Raw genomic sequence first — 21,225 nt, forward strand, 5'->3', positions numbered from 1 at the left:
CTTCTAAAGAGAGCGTGACAGACAGCTTGGCGACGCCTGCGCTCCTTTCCGCAGGAGGTCGTTGGCCAGAACTGGGCTGAAGAGCGCCGGTGGCGTAATTGCGCAGGATCACTCATCTGTATGAGCAGGCCAATTCATCTGTGCCTCTCCTGCCTCTCCGCAATGAAAGCCGAGGGGGAAGTCCAGGCGTCGGGTTCTTTGCGTTGCTAGCAGGCGGGGGACAAGGAAGTCGGAGAGCAGAACGGCCTAACGTTGCAGCATAGTTCATAGCCGTCGCTTGAAGAACGCCCAATGACAGATGACATACGTGAGCGATGAAATCTGATGCCGCGTTGGGAGGATTCGGCGAAATTATCGAATGACTTCTCATGGAGGTCATCTCCGCTTACAAAGGGTGCTGATTTTAGAGGAGCACCCAAGGTCTTTTCGATACCGCTGCTGCCTGGCACATCTCCACCCCGGTCTGTGGCGGCTGGCGTACAAGACCCACAAATAATTCAAGTTTTGCACCAACGTCTGCAGATTGACCTTAGTCTCTTTGGCTGGGGTCTGCACTGCGGAAAAGACTCATATCTCGTCTAGGTAAGAAAGGATGGATTTATTCGGTAGTTGAGTTCTTGACTGGTCATGTAACTGGACGCTTTCGCTTCTGATGACACTTGTAAAAGCACTCAAAACCTCTTTCTTGAAAGTTTCCCAATCCTTCAAAGGAGCTTTGTGTTCTCCAAACCAAATTCGGGCAGATCCCTCAAGTGCAAAGTACACTTGCCTTAGGTTCGTTTCGTCATTCCAGGCGTGGTATGTAGAGACGCGTTCGAACAGGTCGAGCCAGCCTACTGCATCCTCATTCGGTCGTCTTTGGAAGCTGGGTGGCTCACGGGGCTGGACGAAAACCAATGGTGGTTTCTGTTCGACTGGTGCATCATGAGGGTTATGTCACAATCGTGGGATTTAGTGCCTCCACCAGATGGCAGTGACAGCGACCTGGGCGTTAGACGAAGAGGCCAGCGGTGCACTGAAATAAACTCTTTATTGAGCTTACTCGCACCCGCAAAAGAATAAAGGGATAGGGTGGCGTCGAAATAAATAATCTTGCTCGTAATGCCCGTTGCATTGAAATGTTAACAATAGCTTTTATGTACCATCATAGTTTACATGATGGCGGAGAGTCTGGAGTAAAAGCTGCCTCTGGAAAGCTTGACACAGCCTCAACCCTCTCTTTGGCGGTGATATAATAGCAGTCATATTACAGTTGTTGAAAGCTTTGAAAACAATATAATATAGGTTATGAACAACGGCAGTCACAAATGAAAAATACGCAACACTGTCTGCTGTATACAACGGGTGGCTTTGGAGTACAGCAATAGATAGCAGAATACATAGTACATGACTTGAACGAGAACATCTTCGGCGGAACTCCGCCTGGTTGGGTACTTGAAACAGAAGAGAAACACTTATTCAAGGAGAACTTTTTGTTGGGCTAGTTGGTGCAGCATTTTTCAAAACCAAATTATTTATTAGAACCCGAGTTGGTCCCGAAACGTCGGGTTCTAATAAATAATTTGGTTGGTGATAAGTGTTTCTCTTCTCTTCCAATACATAGTACAGAAGCACATAGCGGAAGCATATGAAAGAAGATAAAATTTTGGGAGAAAACTTCACATTTTGAAAGCAACATATTTTTTTACAAAACGAAACTATCTTAGGGAGAATATGCATTTAAGAAAGAAAGTATGAAAGTAACTCTTGACATCATGTCTCTGAAAGAACAATGTTTCATTTGGATAATTAATTAAATAAGCGGGGCATATATTTTTATATGTGTCGTTTATGGTTCAGTACATGTTGACGTTCCAACGATCTTGGTTGCGGATTTAGTTCTCGTTTTTGTAGATTAGCCAGTGGGTGAAGAAAACTTGTATTTTGGGAAATTTCTCTTTTGTAAGCGCGACATAGTGTGTAATCAGGCAGATACTGAGATTATTTTAATACCTTCAGAAAAATTTGCTGATGTGGTGAAACTGTACACGTCAAACTATGCGTAAATAAGCTTTGTTGTACCACATGTAGTTTTCGCAAGTTTTCCTGTGCTGTCGAGCCGCAGTTTAAGATGCCGTGACTGGCGCGGATGGAAGAGGGATGTTGTAATTTTCACATTGGTCGGTAACGCATGACGACTGCGATAGGCTATGCCGATAACTTCTTATAGTTATGCTATAAGTGGATCGACGAGATTATCCAAGTTCAGATTTTCCTAAAAATAATAGTAATGTTTTGAATGATGATACGGCTTCCAAATAAACAGGCTCTAACATATGTCTTTTTATATAAACTTGTTTATACCTAGCTCTGAGAGCAACAACTTTCGTTTTAGTGGTATTTCAAGAGCAAGCAATGATAATAAGAAGTTCGCAGGGGTCAAGTGGATGCATCTAGCGCAGGACCGGATTAGTTTGAGAAGAATGCGAGAGTTTTCGCTGCAGTGGGTATAGTCCGGCTGACGATGATGAATGTCGAGATCTCTGATGCTCGTTTTTATTTTCGACACGAATAAAATTAGCGTCGTTTGAGCAGTCTTCAGTATGGGGTTTAATTTCAAAATCTTCACTAGACTGTCTATCTTCGAGGTGCTCCACGAAGTGACAGTCTTGCTGAACGTCTCACTTCCAAACTCCGCATGGTAAAACGTAGTTCCTAGAAGATCAATTCTAGCCATTTTCAATAAATGGGACCAATCTCGCCCACTGTGGTAAGCTGGCAGATGACCACAAGACTATGCGAAAGGTGGTTGCTTCTGAATAAGTCAAATATCACGTGATAGGCACTATGAGGTCATCAGAGCAAAACAGGCCTCGAGCTGGTTTAGCCACTGCTGATTTTCCTCTTGCAGGCGAGGCGTGCTGGTGGACCATTCACCCGGCCTCCAAGCAGAGGTCCGAGGGAGAGAAGGTCCGCGTCGGAGACGACCTCATCCTCGTCAGCGTAGCCACCGAGCGATATCTGGTGGGTGCATCCATTGTCACTGCGGTCACTTCGTAGATGCCCAGTGGCATGGCCAGAGCACGATCCAGTGAATCCTAGAAGCACTAATCCCCGGCACATTATTGGAGTGCGTTGCCGGACCTTGCCAACGCACTCGAAATACTGTGCCCATGCTGTGTACGGATATATGTCCAAAACTTTATAGAAATCATGTCGCCCATGTCTCTTCGAACTTTATGCCGGTGAGTTTGCTGGAATTTTGTGTTCACTCTTCAAATAGTGAGAGTGATTAGTGTGTTCTAAAAATAGGTTTATATTCTAAAGGAGGAATATAGCTTATGTGCGAAAATCACCAAGTATACATTACCGGTGTTGGAAAAAAGGAGTACCAGACAAAAAAAAAGCTATCAAACAAATCAAGCTCTGAGAAACCGTAGCTTATAATAATGTGAAAGCATTACTTCGCTAGTTAGCAGATTTCTGTCCGCAAAATCGTGTCCGCAGCAGTTGTGAGTAATTGAGAAGTGGTAGAGGTTAAATGAGTGGTGTCAATCGATAGAGCGTGGCGTATTGTTGTATCCGGAAAAAATAATTAGGCCAATAAGTTAATTAGGTAATTAATTAGAATAACTGGTTCACAGGAAAGGGAAGGCGCAGTGTCTGCCACACTTTTTCTGTGGACGCCTGAACCGCGCCGTAAGGGAAGAGAGGACGGTGGGAGTGAAAGCGGAGAGAAAGGGTGCCGTAGTGGATATGACGTCAAGAAGGTAACGTCACGCAACCGGAACTAGAGCCAAAAAAGGGCATAGGAAGGGATTGGCGCGCAATTTGAAAGTACCAAAGACTAAAATGGGCAAACAAGTGAATTAAGCAACCAACAACAGCATCAGGGCTCTTTCTTCCCCAACCTTGCGCACTGCACGACTCAGTTCTCGTGTAATAACATCGTAGATGATCTGTTTATCATAGGGGAGTTGGTATAACATACAAGAAAAAACACAAAAAAGCAGCAAATATTAAATTAAGAGGCACACACTTATATAACAAGTACAGGCTCACACTTATATAACAGCATTTCGAAAGGCAACACAGCAATATCATGGGGAAGGTGAATCCAGCTGACACAAGTTCTAGGTATGAATGAGTCATGAAAACCTCTTGTACGACAAGGAGGGATGCAAACTATGTGTCGGCGATGAATGCGTTCTGAAATGTACGGTGGGATTTTTATTAACTTGTCTTTAAGATAAGAATTGTGACAAATCTAGTGAAACGTACACAAAGGAAGAAGGGGAGGGAGAGGTTAGCTTACAAGGCAGTAACGCTACTAGTGCGATGATAGTTGAAAAGTATGAAACGACAGCCGCGGTTTTCAAGAGATTCCAAGTCAGAAATGAAAGATTCGACCCCGAGGTTCCAGAACGATGTCGTATGTTCTAGTTTAGAGCGGACCAATGTTTTGTAAAGTAGTAATTTTAATGAACTTAGTGCACATGAAAGGATGCGGTTGGCATTATTTAGGATGTAGTCAACATGGGTTTTCCAAGAAAGTTTACAAGGGACGTGAACACCCAGATATTTATAAACGACACATTTTCAAGAGTGATGCCGTTAATGTAGTAGACAGACGAGAAAGGGGCAAATGCTCGCATTTAGTAATGCTTAGCTTCATATTCAACAGGTGACACCATTCCAGCACGTTGGTGATATCTGACTGAAGAACAGATACGTCGTTATCATCAATAATTTCGCGGTAAATAACACAGACATCGGAAAAAAGACAAATGGACGACGATATATTAGTTGGTAAGTCATTTATATAAATGAGGAAGAGGAGGGGCCCAAGGACGGACCCCTGAGACACACCAGAGAAAACAGGCGAAGCATCTGAAATAATGTTATTAGCTGTTACGAGCTGACTTCAAATAGGAAAGAAAGAATGCAACCATGCAAGTAGTGTGCAATCGATGTTAAGGCATTTAGTTTAAGAAAAAGAAACTCATGAGAAACCTTGTCAAATACCTTAGAAACATCCGTAAATATAGACCCACGATCTATAATGCAGTGCAAGTCATTTGTGAAACATATGAGTTGTGTTTCGCATGAAAAAGGTTTACGGAAGCCGTGCTGGGCATTACTGAAAAAGCGCTTAGATTCTAAAAAGGTAACAAGATGAGAATAGATGACATGTTCCATGATTTTACATGGTGAGCAATACAGAGCGAACGTTATCAGGGCAATGTTTATCTACAGACTTGTGCAGGGGAAACACCTTCCCGATCTTCCAGTCATCGGGAATTGAAATTCAAATTTTATTCTGCAAACAAAAGTTTACATGGAGGACAGGAAAAAAGCTTTCAGAACAGCTTGTGGAGCCCTGACCACACGGGCAGCTGAGAAGCGTGCGGCTAAGGGAAAGCAGTATAATGACGAAAGCATACAGGATTCATCGTTTAAAAAAGGAACATTATAATGCAAAGAAAGTGAAGTCGCTTTGTTACATCATTATACAAATATTGAGCGCAGTTCTCTTGGCGATATACGAGAGATGTCCAGTGTCAGTTTCTTGAAATATTAGATTTAGAAATGTGGGTAATTGGAATTTCAACATCTGATGCCCGTAATTTGTTCTACATTTGGCTACATGCCACCTTTCAGGATGGCGTACATTATAAACAGGGAAGTTTTCTGTTAGCCGTGCGAGGCGTGTTATGGCATCTATATTTTTTAATACACCAAGTTTATACATGCGGCATAGCTTGTAATCATATATTGATGAAACACGAATTACGTTGTGGTCCTTAAATAAACTTGCAGTGTGAAAACGATATGGAACTTTACACCCTAGGCGTAGAGCCTTTTTTCGTAAGACAGCTAGCTTGGTAATGTTTCCCGCTGTTGTTGTTGAACAAACCAGAAACACGTGACTTTTTCTTTTCTTGATGTAGGGTTTTTTTAGGGCAAACAAAGACAAAGACAAGAAAGGCGAGACGCTAACTATCAACTGAGTATATTCGTGGAAGGCAGCATCATATATAGGCCGAAGGTTGAGAAATAATGAATCGAAAACTAATAACAATGAAAAAGAAATAAATAAAAAATTACAAGGTAAAAGCCAGGAAATCAAGACGCATGCGCGGGTGGGCGTGTGTTACGCTTGAAAAGACACTTTTGCCAAATTCAACAGGTAGTGTCGTTGAAAAAGTCAATCTCAGCCGCGAACAGAGATAACGAGGGGTCGCTGATGCATTTGTTACCAAGTTTCTTAATGTGATAGGCTTCTAGGCTAATCCGTGCCGTCCTGTCTTTATTTTTGCCAAGAACCTTCGTCTCCTCAAGCCGGGCCACATATGCATGACATTTACTGACGTGAGCAACAAGATGCTTATAATTGTCGTCAGTATTTTTTAATTTTCGGGCATGTTCCCCCAGGCGGTCATTGACACAACATCCAGTTTGGCCAACGTAATACTTTCCCATGACATGGCTATGGAATAAACTACTCCAGTGGAACATTTAACAAACGGCTTATCATGCTTCTTCAGGCACTCACGTTTTTTGGCATTACAAATGCGTGGGCGAAGCTTTCACAGCTTTTTGGGTGCCGAGAACAATACCCGTACACCATGCCTGCCAGCGACTTTTTTGAGGTTGTGCGACATTTTGTGAATGTATGGTATAACCTCAGGCCTAGGGGCCTTAGGTTGAGCGCCAGCCGTTGCTTGTTCCGGTCCACGTTTGCACTTCTGAAGCATGGCCTCGGCGACGGCTGAACCCTGCAGCCACAAGTCGGCTTATCTGATGGTCAAAACTTTGAGACATCTGAAGTGGGCACGACTTTCGGAAAGCAGATTCCAAGCTCATATAACGCTATCCATCTCTTGATGGTTTTGGAGTGCGCCGAGTCAAATGGCAACAACTCCTTTTTTGCTCGTGTCTTTCACCGAAAGTTAATTTAAGATCTAAAAACTGTAAAACCGAAACTTTGGGCAGTCCATGGGTAAAATTCAATCCAAGGCCATGTGTGTTAAAGGTATTTGAAAAGTCACCTACTGTAGAGGGGTAGGTGAAGGAGTCCTGCTTTCTTAAAAGAACTAAAAAGTCATCTACATACCTAAAAACCTCTAAAACCGCCCCCACCGCATTAAATATCTGCTCCAAGTGCTTATCTACCTTTGCTAAAAAGATGTCGCAAAGAATGAAAGCCACACATGATCCTATGCAGGTTCCATTTCGCTGCAAAAAAGGCTGGTCGTCAAAAACAATAAAAGTTGAATTCAAATAAAACTGCAATAAAGCTAAAAAATGATCCACAGACAGACCTGCTAAGTTTTGGAAAGACACGTCGCTGTTTCCTTCAATGCATTCCTTAACAGACAGTAAAATTTCATCTTTGGGCAAAGAATAAAAAAGGTCTCGAATATCCATTGAGAAACCAAAGCCAATGTCCTCATTGGACTCAATGAACTCCGCGACATGCATAGACTTTTTAGTGAGAAAGGGATCGGATAAGAAAAGGCTTTTTATTTTCTTTAACAAGAACTGGCTAAGATTTATCTGTCAAGACCCTTGCTCACTGACAATGGTCTTGAACGGAATCTCAGGTTTGGGCGTCTTAGCTGTGAAAGAAGGTTTTAGGCTATTACCTCTGCAATTAGCGAGAAAGCTTTGCCCACGCATTTGTAATGCCAAAAAACGTAGGTGCCTGAAGAAGCATGATAAGCCGTTTGTTAAACGTTCCACTGGAGTGGTTTATTCCATACCTATGTCATGTGGAAAGTATTACGTTGGCCAAACTGGACGTTGTGTCAATGAGCGCCTGGGGGAACATGCCCGAAAATTAAAAAATACTGACGACAATTATAAGCATCTTGTTGCTCACGTAAGTAAATGTCATGCATGTGTGGCCCGGCTTGAGGAGACGAAGGTTCTTGGCAAAAATAAAGACAGGACGGCACGGATTAGCCTAGAAGCCTATCACATTAAGAAACTTGGTAACGAATGCATCAGCGAACCCTCGTTATCTCTGTTCGCGGCTGAGATTGACTTTTTCAACGCCACTAACTGTTGACTTTGGCAAAAGTGTCTTTTCAAGCGTAACGCACGCACACCCGCGCATGCGTCTTGATTTTCTGGCTGTTACCTTGTGATTTTTTATTTATTTCTTTTTCATTGTTATTAGCCTTCGATTCATTATCTTCCACCCTTCGGCCTATATATGATGCTGCCTTCCACGAATATACTCAGTTGATAGTTAGCGCTTGAGTGTGTGTGTGTGTGTGTGTGTGTGTGTGTGTGTGTGTGTGTGTGTGTGTGTGTGTGTGTGTGTGTGTGTGTGTGTGTGTGTGTGTGTGTGTGTGTGTGTGTGTGTGTGTGTGTGTGTGTGTGTGTGTGTGTGTGTGTGTGTGTGTGTGTGTGTGTGTGTGTGTGTGTGTGTGTGTGTGTGTGTGTGTGTGTGTGTGTGTGTGTGTGTGTGTGTGTGTGTGTGTGTGTGTGTGTGTGTGTGTGTGTGTGTGTGTGTGTGTGTGTGTGTGTGTGTGTGTGTGTGTGTGTGTGTGTGTGTGTGTGTGTGTGTGTGTGTGTGTGTGTGTGTGTGTGTGTGTGTGTGTGTGTGTGTGTGTGTGTGTGTGTGTGTGTGTGTGTGTGTGTGTGTGTGTGTGTGTGTGTGTGTGTGTGTGTGTGTGTGTGTGTGTGTGTGTGTGTGTGTGTGTGTGTGTGTGTGTGTGTGTGTGTGTGTGTGTGTGTGTGTGTGTGTGTGTGTGTGTGTGTGTGTGTGTGTGTGTGTGTGTGTGTGTGTGTGTGTGTGTGTGTGTGTGTGTGTGTGTGTGTGTGTGTGTGTGTGTGTGTGTGTGTGTGTGTGTGTGTGTGTGTGTGTGTGTGTGTGTGTGTGTGTGTGTGTGTGTGTGTGTGTGTGTGTGTGTGTGTGTGTGTGTGTGTGTGTGTGTGTGTGTGTGTGTGTGTGTGTGTGTGTGTCGCCTTTCTTGCCCTTGTATTTGTTTACGCTTAAAACCCCTACATCAAGATGAACTACCAACTGGCCCAGCAGGAACTTTTAATGAAGTTTTAATCTGTAGAATTAAACAGGTTAGAATAATATTGCTTTTTCGCATTACGAAGGTGTTCGATTACAAAATTTCTGTGTTATTGTACTCTTTTAACGCTTCGGGGGATTTGCTGACTATAAATGCTTTGAACAGTTGATCTGTCTTTTTTATAAGTTGGAGGCTTTTTTTTATTTATCCATGGTTTCCGACTTTTTTTGCATGTCTTAAATGTCTTCAACGAAAAACAAGCAACGTATATTTCAGAGATCTTTTCCATAAATAGATCATATGCCAAATCGGAGTCGCTCACTGCAAACTCAACGGCCTAATTTGATCGGCTTAAGCAGTCTCTAAAAGCAGTTAGCGTTTCAGGAGTAATAAGTCTGTATGAATATTCCGAACGCAGCTGTTTAGGTGTGTTAATAACTTGATTGACAAACATAAATATGGGCAGGTGGTCACTAATATTGTTATTTAAGGTTCCAGCACTAACAAGGGAAGAATCTAATCATCTTGTTGTGGCACCACAGGGACGAGGACAGATACGGAGAAAGACAGACCAAGTGCACACTATCAACTGTCAAAATTTATTGGGACATGTAATATATATAAAAAAAAATCCAAAAGAATACACAAAGAAACAAAAGGCAACACATGCGCACTCCGGTGCATTGCAAACCGTATCACCGTATCAAATGTTTGAGACAATCAAATTCAGCATCAAGCAGCAATAACGACGGCGCGCTTACACATTTGTCGGACGACTCTTTTCTTTTAAATGCCTCCACAATTTCTCGGGCTGCCTTGTTTCCAGATAACACGTGATTCTTGTAACAGCGGTGTGCAACCCTTGACATGCTTGGAGAAGTGTGTCCCCCACCCACCTTCGAGTGACCTGGCATGCTCACGTAGGCGCACATTAATACAGCGCCCCGTCTGACCCGTATAGTGCAGGAAAACGGAATGGTGTAAACCACCCCGCAGGCACACTCCACCCACGGATCAGAGTGCTTAACACCACACCCGTTCATCTTCGCAAGATGAATACTTACCAACTTGCCCAGTTTTCTACTCTCGAAGAATCTAAGTTGGTTATAAACAGATCTAGAAGTGTTGTTGATTGCGGGGTGATCCGCGTAGGGGGCATTATGTAGTTTTGACAGGAATGAGAGTTTTGTAGTGCTTCTAGTTCTATGCTTAGCCTTGCTACCTGCTAATATGTTAATATTGAAGTCGCCACCTATAAATAATGCATATTTTTGTTTCACTCACAAATTCTAAAAGAGAATCTAAAAAACAAAAGAACAAACTACATTAATTGAGGGAGGTCGGTAACAAACACAAAAGATTGATGTACCACATCGTACAGCGAGCGCCTCATAAAAGGGTGTGATGAAGCAGAATTCAGACATTAATTCAGAATCGATTGAGTTCGAGACTGACATTGCTACGCCACCACCTCTCTTTCCTGTGCGATTCATGTAGTACAACTTGCACATTGGAAACGCAAACACATCTTCTTTTGAGGAAAACCACGTTTCTGAAAACATGACAACATCAAAGCGTACTTGCGCTTCACTAATCGAGTTCATCCTGCTTATTTCTACCCGACCTAAGGTTAAAATGAACACAACTGAGGCATTTTCGGCAATCAGTGTCATACACGTTTTTAAGGTTCGTGACGTCTACTAGCTCAGTTGAAAAAGGAGACATGATAAAAGGAAACCAAAAGAAAGATCAGAAGGCACTGTCAAGTGAAACAGTGTCAGAGCTTATCGAGGTCAGCAGCACAACGAATGTGAACAATACTATCACCCTCTCTTTTCCTTACAAGAATCTTGCCATTGCAATGCCAAGTAAAACAGTAGTCATTGTTCATTGTTTAGCGCAGCAAAGCAGCTCTCTGTTTTGCAGGGTCTCAGTGATTGAAACACTCGATGAATTATTTCTGAGAGCTTTCCGCTTTTCTTTCTAGCCACTTATCCCGGGTTGACTGATGGGACAATCGAACAATAATTCCTGGCACTTTGGCTTTGATGGGAGCCTGTGCATAGCGCTAATGTCATTCCCTCTCAAGTCTGGCAGGTTTACCGCCTTAGCCACATCATTCAACTTAGCAAGTCCTCGTTTGGCGAAGCTTGGACGCCATGCACTTCTATGTTTAGCTTCTGGCTACGGAACTCAAGATCGTTAACAGTCGCTTTCAGAGGAAGCGCATGCCGCCTCTAGTTTGCCTACACGGCTGTTCAGACCAATGGTATCTTTTGCCTGCTTAATCTGCCGATTCAAGATGTCATCGTACTTCTGGTCCCTAATCTCGCTAACCTGGGTAGGCAGCCCAGCAAGAGCATCGAGCCTTCGAGTCAAGTCTGGCAGAAAAACAGCTCAGAATCAGGGTTCGTTTTGTCCCCACAACTGGTACATCTTGGTATTAACAAGGAATTTGGAATTAATGCTGGCGACGCCACAGGAGGAGGAAACTTACGGTTTTCAATTATAATCAGAATATTTCCGCACAACCGCATTTAGTAAATACCAGTAGCGGCTCAAGCACATACAGTACCTCGACAAAAATTTTATGTCACCAGTTTCTTGATCATTCGCTTCTTCTACAGGCATATTCCCAACTGAATGGCAATGTAAGTAGTCGGCAGTACATTGCTCCCTATAGTTGACGTGAAAAACTCTCAACGAAGTACTTGCCGCTGGATGGAAGCCCCCTCTGATTATAATGATGCTAGCGCAAATGTGGAACATCAATTGCTTCTGATTATATCTATTCGGCATTTATTGTGTAATATGCGTCTGCAGTTAAGGAATGAAAGAATCTGATGCAAACTGCAACACTGCAAACTGCAACAACACTGATGCAAAGAAAGCTTAACGGAAAAACGTTTTTGGTCTTATGTACAAGGACCCAATATCGGTACTCTGTTGGCAATTCACGGCCATATATTGGGCAAAGCATACCCAGCAAAGCGCCAATATTGGGCTTTAATGCCAGCTCAATTATTGGACGAGAAAACGTGTGTGTGTGTGTGTGTGTGTGTGTGTGTGTGTGTGTGTGTGTGTGTGTGCGTGCGTGCGTGCGTGTGTGTGTGTGTGTGTGTGTGTGTGTGTGTGTGTGTGTGTGTGTGTGTGTGTGTGTGTGTGTGTGTGTGTGTGTGTGTGTGTGTGTGTGTGTGTGTGTGTGTGTGTGTGTGTGTGTGTGTGTGTGTGTGTGTGTGTGTGTGTGTGTGTGTGTGTGTGTGTGTGTGTGTGTGTGTGTGTGTGTGTGTGTGTGTGTGTGTGTGTGTGTGTGTGTGTGTGTGTGTGTGTGTGTGTGTGTGTGTGTGTGTGTGTGTGTGTGTGATATGCGGCCATGATTAAGAAATGACCCGCTGAACTTTAGTGAGCTTAACACTAGAATTAAAGGGTTGGATGAGAGACGTTGTTCGCATGCGTATCCAGACAACACGGGCCCAATATTGGGAGTGTGTTAGCACTGGGCTGATCCTATGTCGTGCTGGACCAGCACAGCACCGATATTGGGCATAAGGTTTGTGCAGCCCGGCTGGCTTTTGACTAAATGTTGGCAATAGCTTCCACTCGCACATCGTGTTGACGAGCCCTGCGTGCGCATGAGCTGGGAGAAAAATCCACTGCCCTCTCTCCCGCAGCACACGGCCAAAGAAGGGGAGGACACCATAGTGAACGCCAGTTTCCACCTCACCCACTGGTCGGTTGCGCCTTTCGGGACAGGCACCAGCAGAACGAAGAACGTGGGTAAGTGAACGCCTACTGCACATAATCAGAAGACTGGATAACCCGTCTGTTATTACTGAAGGCCTATTACATAGCGTTGTTTTGGTTGACAGGTGAACACTCCAACGTGATTGGGGGCTAGGGGCAGAAGGTTTCAAGTAGGGCAAACAATGCAGAGGACTGCGGCTAAAATGCTGATATCTTGCTAGCGCGGTGTTAGGAAGCTTTTGCTCTTCTGTCACCTAGCTTCTGCTGGGACGAGGCACACATTTGTCACCAATTGGGTGCGTGCTTTCATTGATTGGTTAAGCGACTGCAGGGTCTTACTGCTGAACTTGCCTCAGCAAAGCACTGCTATGTAGCTGTTACGCAGTGGTTGTTCATAGCAACGCGTTGCTGTGCAGCTGTCCCGGAAAGAGCACGGCGGAGGCAAACATTGTATTGATTTAAAAATCTTTTTGCCACTCTCTTATGTGACAGTCGGTTGCAGCGCAGCCGCGGATATCGATCCACAACCAGGCACTATTTAGAATTTACTCACAAACATGTGATCGGTGTCTCCTACGAATGAACTCGTGCCGTAATTAAGTAGCAGCTTGGCAGCAATGAGCAGCGCACAAAGAACGAGGATCATAGCCCCTGGATGTCGAGATCAAAGGATGCGAAAGTAGCGGCCACAAATGAAGAAAAATAGTGCGGCGAGATATCGTGTCGAGTGACGAAACTACGTGCTCACCGCTATGGATGAATGAGGCAGGAGCTTCTCTGGAATGAGGCGCGCGCATCGCACAGAAAGAATGGCAAGCGCAGATCGCCAAGCATGAACAGGAGTCTCGCGATGCCAGCACCTGAATACGGAAAATTTGTCAACCGCGGCGAACACATATTTTTTGGCGCGCCTCACGAACCGGAGCTTTAAATTCTGAACGCCCGCGTCGGTGCGCCACCAGCGGGTACTCGACAAGGCCAGCGCACCAAACACCTTACGGGCAATTCCAGCAATCCAGCTGGTTAAGTATGAACCCTTACCAACGTGCCCAGTCGTCAACCATGTTGAATCCATGCAGCACCTGGCGGCAAAGCAAGAAACAAACTGGCTAATGAGGTCCAAGCAGCAGAAGCCCCACGCCAGCGTTGTGGGAACCGGCTAAAACAGAGCTCGTAGCACCGCGAAAAATAAGAAAAAACTAACCAGAAACCAATTCTGCGGTGCTCCGCAGTGCGTATCAGCACAGTTCCACATTATTTCATAAGTTTCCTTCGTGCTGTAGCGATCGGTACCGGAAAATCAATGCATTTTCAATGAAAGTCAGCGACGTGATGAAGATAAGTGACGACGACATTCTATATCTGTTCTCACCAGTTTTTGTTGTACGATTTCTTTCCTGGAATAAAATATGTCCTACTAATCTTACGTGTGAACAACTACGCGCAGCTTCATTGCATTTTCATTTATTAATACTTTCAGCCTATGCAGGAGTGGAGAATAAACAAAATGCCCATTAGAAAAGGGAGCAGATTTCAACAACTACAAAAGTCCGACACAAAAATGCAAGCAAATACAGTGGACGTAAAGCAGAAAATCAAACAATACAGAAAAAAAACCTTATTCTGCAGATGGACAACTTTTATATAGGTACGTTATCTTCAAAGTATGTTTTCAAGCTTTCAAGAGAGGCATATAGAGTATTACGTTTTACAATGAAGTTAGGCAGCATGTTCCACTCTTTAATCACTCGAGGAAAAAAGCTGTATTTAAAACAATCAATATGAGAACGCGGCACAGGAATATACATACTATGGCGATGTCTTGATGGCGCATTGTGGTGTATTGCAAAATAGTGTGATGTATTAATCTTAAAGTGACCATGGATTAGAAGAAAGGAATATTTCAGCCTTTCTATCTTAGTGCGGCATTCTAGTCTTTCGAGGTTGGCTGATTTGTATAATTTGTCGGTGAATCAGTTCCGCGGTATTTATTGTAGACGAAACGGGAAGCAAGTCTGAACTTTTTCAATTTTTTTTGTTAGATGAGGTGGGGGAGGTGGAGGGTAGGGTTCCCACACAATTTTTCTATATTCAAGTACCGGTCTTACCAGGGTCCTATAAGGGAGTATTTTTATATCGGGAGTTGCACTGCATTATGTGCGTATACATTATGTGCGTATTCCAGCGTGGGTCAGAACTGAAGGTCAAACCAAGATACTTTTGCTGTTGTACCCTTATAACTTGTTTACCTGCAATGTAGTAACGACATATCATAATATTTATCTTCCTGGTAACAGACATGATTACTGATTTATCAGGGTTTAGTTCCATTTGCGAGTTAGCGCACCAGTTTTAAATTTCTTGTAGATTAGTATTCAGTTCTTCTTGGTCACTTGCGGACTTGATTGTTTTGTACACCACACAATCATCAGCGAAAAGCCTGACTGGAACAGTGATCGATTTTGGAAGACCATTTATAAAATATGAACCAAGAATGAAAAGGGGCACAAGACACTTCCCTGTGGCACACCTGAAAGCACTGAGGAAAAAGTCGATTTATAACCTCCGAGCTATACGAATGGAAGGAAACCAGCTTGTTATTTTGGGGTTTCCGAATATGGGCGTCAATTTTAAGGAGCAACTTCGGATGGTACACCTTATCGAATGCTTTTGCAAAATCCAGGAATATTATTTTAGTTTGACCACGGCAATTTATTCCTTCAGAAAGATCATGAATGGTTTCTATACGCTGAGTAATTGTAGAAAGGCCTTTTCGGAACCCATGTTGGAGAAGGATGAAGAATGCTATTATTTTCAAGGTACGCCATAAGCTGTTTAAATACAATGTGTTCAAGGAACTTAGAACATGTACGCAGAAGAGAGATTGGTCGGAAATTATTGATACGAGATGTAGAAACGCTCTTATGGATCGGAATAACTTTGACATGCTTCCAAGCGGACGAGAAAGACCCTGTGGTAATAGATATTTGAAAACCTTTCGTGAGGTATTTGGCAACCCACTCTGCATATCTGAACAGATCAAGTTACCGACATTCTAACGGAAATTAAGAAGAAGAAATGGACCTGGGCAGGACATGCAGTGCGAAGAGAGGAAGGCTCAGTTTTCTTCGTGTTTGTTTTTTCAGGGCCTTGGAGTAAAGGGCTTAGGCATAGTTGTGAGTCAGCGCTTGTACTGTGGCTTTCTTTTATCTTGTCCTTTGTCTTCGTGTTCGCCCTGTTTATATTAATAATGAACCTCTTCCACAGTTACAGTGAGCGTCGTTAGGTTGATATTTAAGAAAAATCAAATTACCGTGAACATACCTAAAAACTTTGAGAGTTGTCTCGTCGTCCAAAACGCGCACCACATCAATGTCAATGCTAGACAAGAAAATCTCAGCTAGTATAGTTGCCACACACGACCCAATGCAAATACCTTTGCGCTGAACAAGGTCCTGATTGTTAAAAGAAACATAGGTTCAACCAAGGTAAAGTTCAAGTAACAAAGTAATATTGTGGCACAGGTTCATACAATATTGTAACAGAATTATCACTGCAAACAACAAAGCTTCCTCTCTTAGATGGCGTTAAGGTGGGTTGTGTCACCTACATGCCTTTCAAGGGCTTCCTAAGTTAATAATTTACCAGCATCACTGAGCATTTAGTCTCGAAAACATAATTTGCCTCTCACAAAATACTTTAAATGAGAAATGGGTAATGCAGTCATCGTCATCACCATCAGCCTGACTATACCCACTGAAGGGCGAAGGCCTCTCCCATATTTCTCCACTTAACCCGGTTGTGTGCTAGCTGCATCCACTTGACCCCTGCGAACTTCTTAATCTCATCCGCCCACCTAACTTTCTGCCGCCCCCTGCTACGCTTTCCTTCTCTAGGAATCCAGTTTGTTACCCTCAGCGACCATCGGTTATCCTCTCTTCGCACTACATGTCCTGCCCAGGTCCATTTCTTCTTCTTAATTTCCGTTAGAATGTCGGTAACTTGAGTTATTTCTCTGATCCACTCTGCACGCTTCCTGTCTCTTAATGTTACCCCAACCATTTTTCGTTCCATAGCCCTCTGGGTTGTCCTCAACTTAAGTAAAACTCTCTTGGTTAGCCGCCACGTTTCAGCCCCATAGGTGAGTACAGGCAAGATGCAACTGTTGTATACTTTCCTCTTGAGCGATACCGGTAAGCTGCTAGTCATAATCTGCGAGTGCTTGCCAAATGCGCTCCATCCCAATCTTATTCTTCTTGTTATTTTCTTTTCATGGTCCGGATCTGCTGTTACTACCTGTCCTAAGTAGACATATTCGCCTACTACTTCCAGTACTTCGCTACCTAATGCAAACTGCTGTTCCTTCCCGACGCTGTTGAACATTACCTTAGTCTTCTGCATATTGATTTTCAAGCCTGCCTTTCTACTTTTCCTGTCTAGGTCATCAATCTTTATTTGCAGTTCATCCCCCGACTTGTTTAGCAAGGCAATGTCATCAGCAAATCGCAGATTACTGAGGTATTCTCCATCTAACCTTATCCCTAACTGCTCCCATTCCAAGTCTCTGAATACTTCCTCTAAGCAAGCTGTGAATAGTACTGGGGAGATTGTGTCTCCTTGCCTAACACCTTTCTTTATGGGAATTTTGTTACTTTCTTTATGCAGAACTACGGTTGCCTGGCAACCACTATATATATCTTCCAGCACTTTCACGTACGGCTCGCCTACCCCCTTATTTCGCAATGCCTGCATCACCGCCGAGGTTTCAACTGAGTCAAATGCTTTTCTTTAATCAATGAATGCTATGTATAAGGGCTGGTTATGTTCCGAGCATTTTACTATCACCTGATTGATGGTACGGATATGATCGATAGTAGAGTACCGTTTCGGAAACCCTGCTTGATCCTTTCCTTGATTGCAGTCTAAGGTTGTCCTGATTCTTTTAGCAATTACCTTAGTAAATATCTTATACATAACAGACAGTAAGCTGATTGGTCTGTAATTTTTAGGTCTTAGAGTTCCCGTTCTTATGAATGAGGATAATGTTTGCATTCTTCCATAGTTCCGGTACCGTCGATGACACCAGGCCACTGCGTATACAGGGTGGCCAGTTTTTCTAGCACGATATCCCCCCCCCCCCCCCGTCCTTCAGCAAATCTGTAGTTATCTGATCCTCTCCAGCTGTTTGCCGCCTTTTCATAGTTTCTAGTGCTTTCTTGACCTCGTCCTTCGTCACTGGTGGAACGTGTGACTGTTTTTCCCTACCGCCAATCTCATCACGGTCCTGACTGCTTTGGCTACTGTAGAGATCTTTATAGAACTCCTCGGCTACTTTGACTATGTTGTCCATATTCGTGACGACGTTGCCCGCCTTGTCCCTTATCGCATATATCTGGTTTTTGCCTATGCCCAATTTCTTCTTTACTGCTTTAAGGCTTCCCCCGTTCTTTACAGCATGCTCAATTTTCTCCATTTTATACTTCCTTATATCGGCCACCTTGCGCTTTTTGATTAGCTTTCATATCTCGGCCAATTCGATCTGGTCTGTTGGATTGGAAGCTTTCATACTCTGGCGTTTCTTAATCAAATCTTTCGTCGCCTTAGACAGCTTACCGGTATCCTCTCTAACTATCCTACCGCCTACTTCTACCGCGCACTCAGTAATGATATCCCTGAAATTATTGTTCATTGCCTCTAGGGTAATGTCGCCATCCTCAGTTAGAGCTGAATACCTATTCTTTAGCGAGATCCTGAACTCTTCTGCCCTCCCCCTCACCGCTAATTCGTTGATGGGATTCTTTCCTACTAATCTGTTGCGTTCCTTCTTCAGATTTAGGCTAATTCGGGACCTCACCATCCTGTGGTCACTGCATCGCACTTTCCCGATTACCTCTACATCTTGAACAATGGCGGAGGTTGAACACAGTATGAAGTCAATTTCATTTTTAGTCTCCCCGTTAGGACTTTTCCATGTCCATTTCGGGTTCTTCCGTTTGCTGAAAAATGTATTCATGATTCGTAAGTTATTGCGCTCTGCAAATCTCAACTAGTAACTCCCCCCTGCTGTTCCAAGAATTAGATATCCACCACCACACAAAGCCCTTACAAAGGAGGAAGCGACCGGCTGGCGCAGATTACAGACCAACTCCTTTCCTAACCTACACATACTTAATAAAATGTTCCCGACACAATACAGAGCCACCTGCCCTTGGTGCGATGCCACACCTACACTTTATCATATCACGTGGGAATGCGAACGCAACAAAGCATTCCACCAACACGAAGACCCGAGTGCGGAGCAATGGTAGAGTCGGCTCACCAGCGGCGAGCTCGCGACCCAAAGGGCCTTAGTGCAGCACGCGACTAATGCAGCACGACTCAGTGGAGCCTTGGAATAGGGGCCCACCCTTGCTGACGAGAAGCCTCAAGTCGCCAGCGCCAGAGAAGACGACGGAGACTTCACAACCGCGAAACCCTTGAAATATCCAATAAAGTTTTCACTCACTCACTCCACCTGTGCAGTCGCGGCTCAAAAGATCAAGCACATCCTGAAGAGCATCGAATATGACGCCTTTCAAATGTTAACATCCTGGGATTTGACTACTGTTGCCCAAGATGTCAGCCTTTGCCAGAGCTACGATGAGTTACGCAAGCAGCGCCTCCTCCCTCGACAGCCTTTCGCGGCTGTGGAATCACTTTCTGGCCTCTCCTCTACATCTGAGACCCCCTTGCTGCTGCAGCAGCTCAAAGACTTCATCCGGGAGGAAGTGGCTCACCAGATATCACTACTGCCCACAAGCTGAGAGCTGTGATGCAATTTGGCGCCCCTTCGACAGGTGATCACCGACCGCGTGGCCCCTTCCCTCTATTCCTACGCCAGCGCCTCAGACCGCACTAGCCGTTGAGCCCCTCGCCGACGTCCCGGTCGCTTCACTAAAGGAAAAGCGCCGCCGCTGCTGTCGCAGCACTGACGTAGGCTGTCGGCGCCGAACGACCAAGGCCACCTAGCTACCCTTTGGTGTACGCTACGCCTGCAGCGCCTGCTCACGAATTTCTTCACACACTGCAGCTCCGCATTCCTTGGCGAACAAGTGATAACCGGTTTCTTTGTTACTCCTGTGGATTTCCTGGCCATATTGCCAGGCACTGCCGAAATCGCGCTCCCGACGATTTTCTCCCGCTCTGAATGTAAGTTTCCTGGCAGCCGCCCCAAAATCAGCTGCCGATCTATCTGTCGCAAATGACCACCTTTTCTCCCTGCGGCTCAACTTCGCAGCATCTCCTCTGCGACGGTGTCCCAATCTGGCTCAAAAAGAACACTCAATGCCGCACTTCCTGAGGCGAGAACTGTAAAAGGCATCTCCCGAAAATCTGCTTGAAGTTTCTGATGCGGGACTTGTATTAGTGGCTCTGGTCGACACCGGCGCTGCTGTTTCTGCCATGGCTGCAAGTCTTTGCCGTTCATAGCGCAAAGTGACGACACCGATTTCAGGATTCTCGATGCGCGGCAAGTGCCCAGCCTGTAGAGCCTATAGCGGTGTGCACAGCTCGAGTCATCATTAAATAAGCTGTGTACGCAATAGCGTTCGTCGTTTTGCCTTCCTGTTCTCATGATCTCATCTTTGGTTGGGTTTTTCTGTCGCGTGATAATGCGGTGATCAACTGTGCTCGTGCCGAACTGGAGTTTTTTGCGCAGACAAACGATTGCCGGACGTTCGTTTTCAAAAGTAGTCGTTGCCGAGGGTATACTGATCTCTCTGTGTGCTCTTTCGTTCTTGTTCCCACCGGTTGTGCTTTCTCCCGAAGTACCGATGTACTTTTCACCACATCGCCTATCTTTCTAAACCGCAAAAATCTTCCTCTACATTACGTCGTTTTCTATATCAGCTGGCCTCACCGCGCTCTGGATTTCTAATCCGTTCTCATTTCACGTATCCCTGCGTTGCGGTGAATGCCTCGGCACCATCCAGCGCATTGATTCTATTCTCACCGCTGGCTCAAAACCCGCTTCGCAGCCCGCTGACTTGGCTGCACTCACACCGCCTAGCTGTTCTTGCGCTGGACCAGTCTTCTGCCAAGGGTTTCCTCCGCTCCATCGACGCAAGTCTTCCTGGGCCTCAACGCTCTGAACTTCTCGCACTGCTTCATCAGTTCCGTTCTTCATTCGACTCTCACCAGCCTGCTTTGAGCCCACCACAATGACACCGGTTCCCATGCTCCTCTACGCCCCTATCGAGTGTCTGCCAACGAGCGCCAAGTTATTGAAGCCGAAGTTCACACTGTGCTTTAGAATGGAGTGATTGAGCCTTCTAACAGTCCCTCCTGTTGTCCTGGTGTAGAAGAAAGACGGTTATATCATGAGGAAGTACGTCTACCCTCTTTCGCATATAGGTGATTCATTGGACTGTTTACAATGTTCTGAACTTTTCCCCTGATTTACGATTCGGTTACTGGCAGGTGCCCGTGG

At 44.6% G+C, this 21,225-nt stretch overlaps 1 protein-coding gene across 1 annotated transcript in view; it reads left to right on the forward strand.

The window, feature by feature from the left end:
• RyR (Ryanodine receptor) overlaps nt 1-21,225 on the forward strand; it is a 1,181,579-nt gene that overhangs the window by 96,106 nt on the left and 1,064,248 nt on the right. Inside the window, exons 6-7 of the mRNA XM_084584752.1 lie at nt 2,891-3,003; nt 12,686-12,791. Of these exons, the coding sequence (XP_084440878.1) occupies nt 2,891-3,003; nt 12,686-12,791 (219 nt within the window). The remainder of the gene's footprint in view (nt 1-2,890; nt 3,004-12,685; nt 12,792-21,225) is intronic.

This window comes from Amblyomma maculatum, chromosome 11 (genome assembly GCF_055883805.1).
Source record: "Amblyomma maculatum isolate TAMU_Amacu chromosome 11, ASM5588380v1, whole genome shotgun sequence".
In the NCBI taxonomy this organism is placed as follows: domain Eukaryota; kingdom Metazoa; phylum Arthropoda; class Arachnida; order Ixodida; family Ixodidae; genus Amblyomma; species Amblyomma maculatum.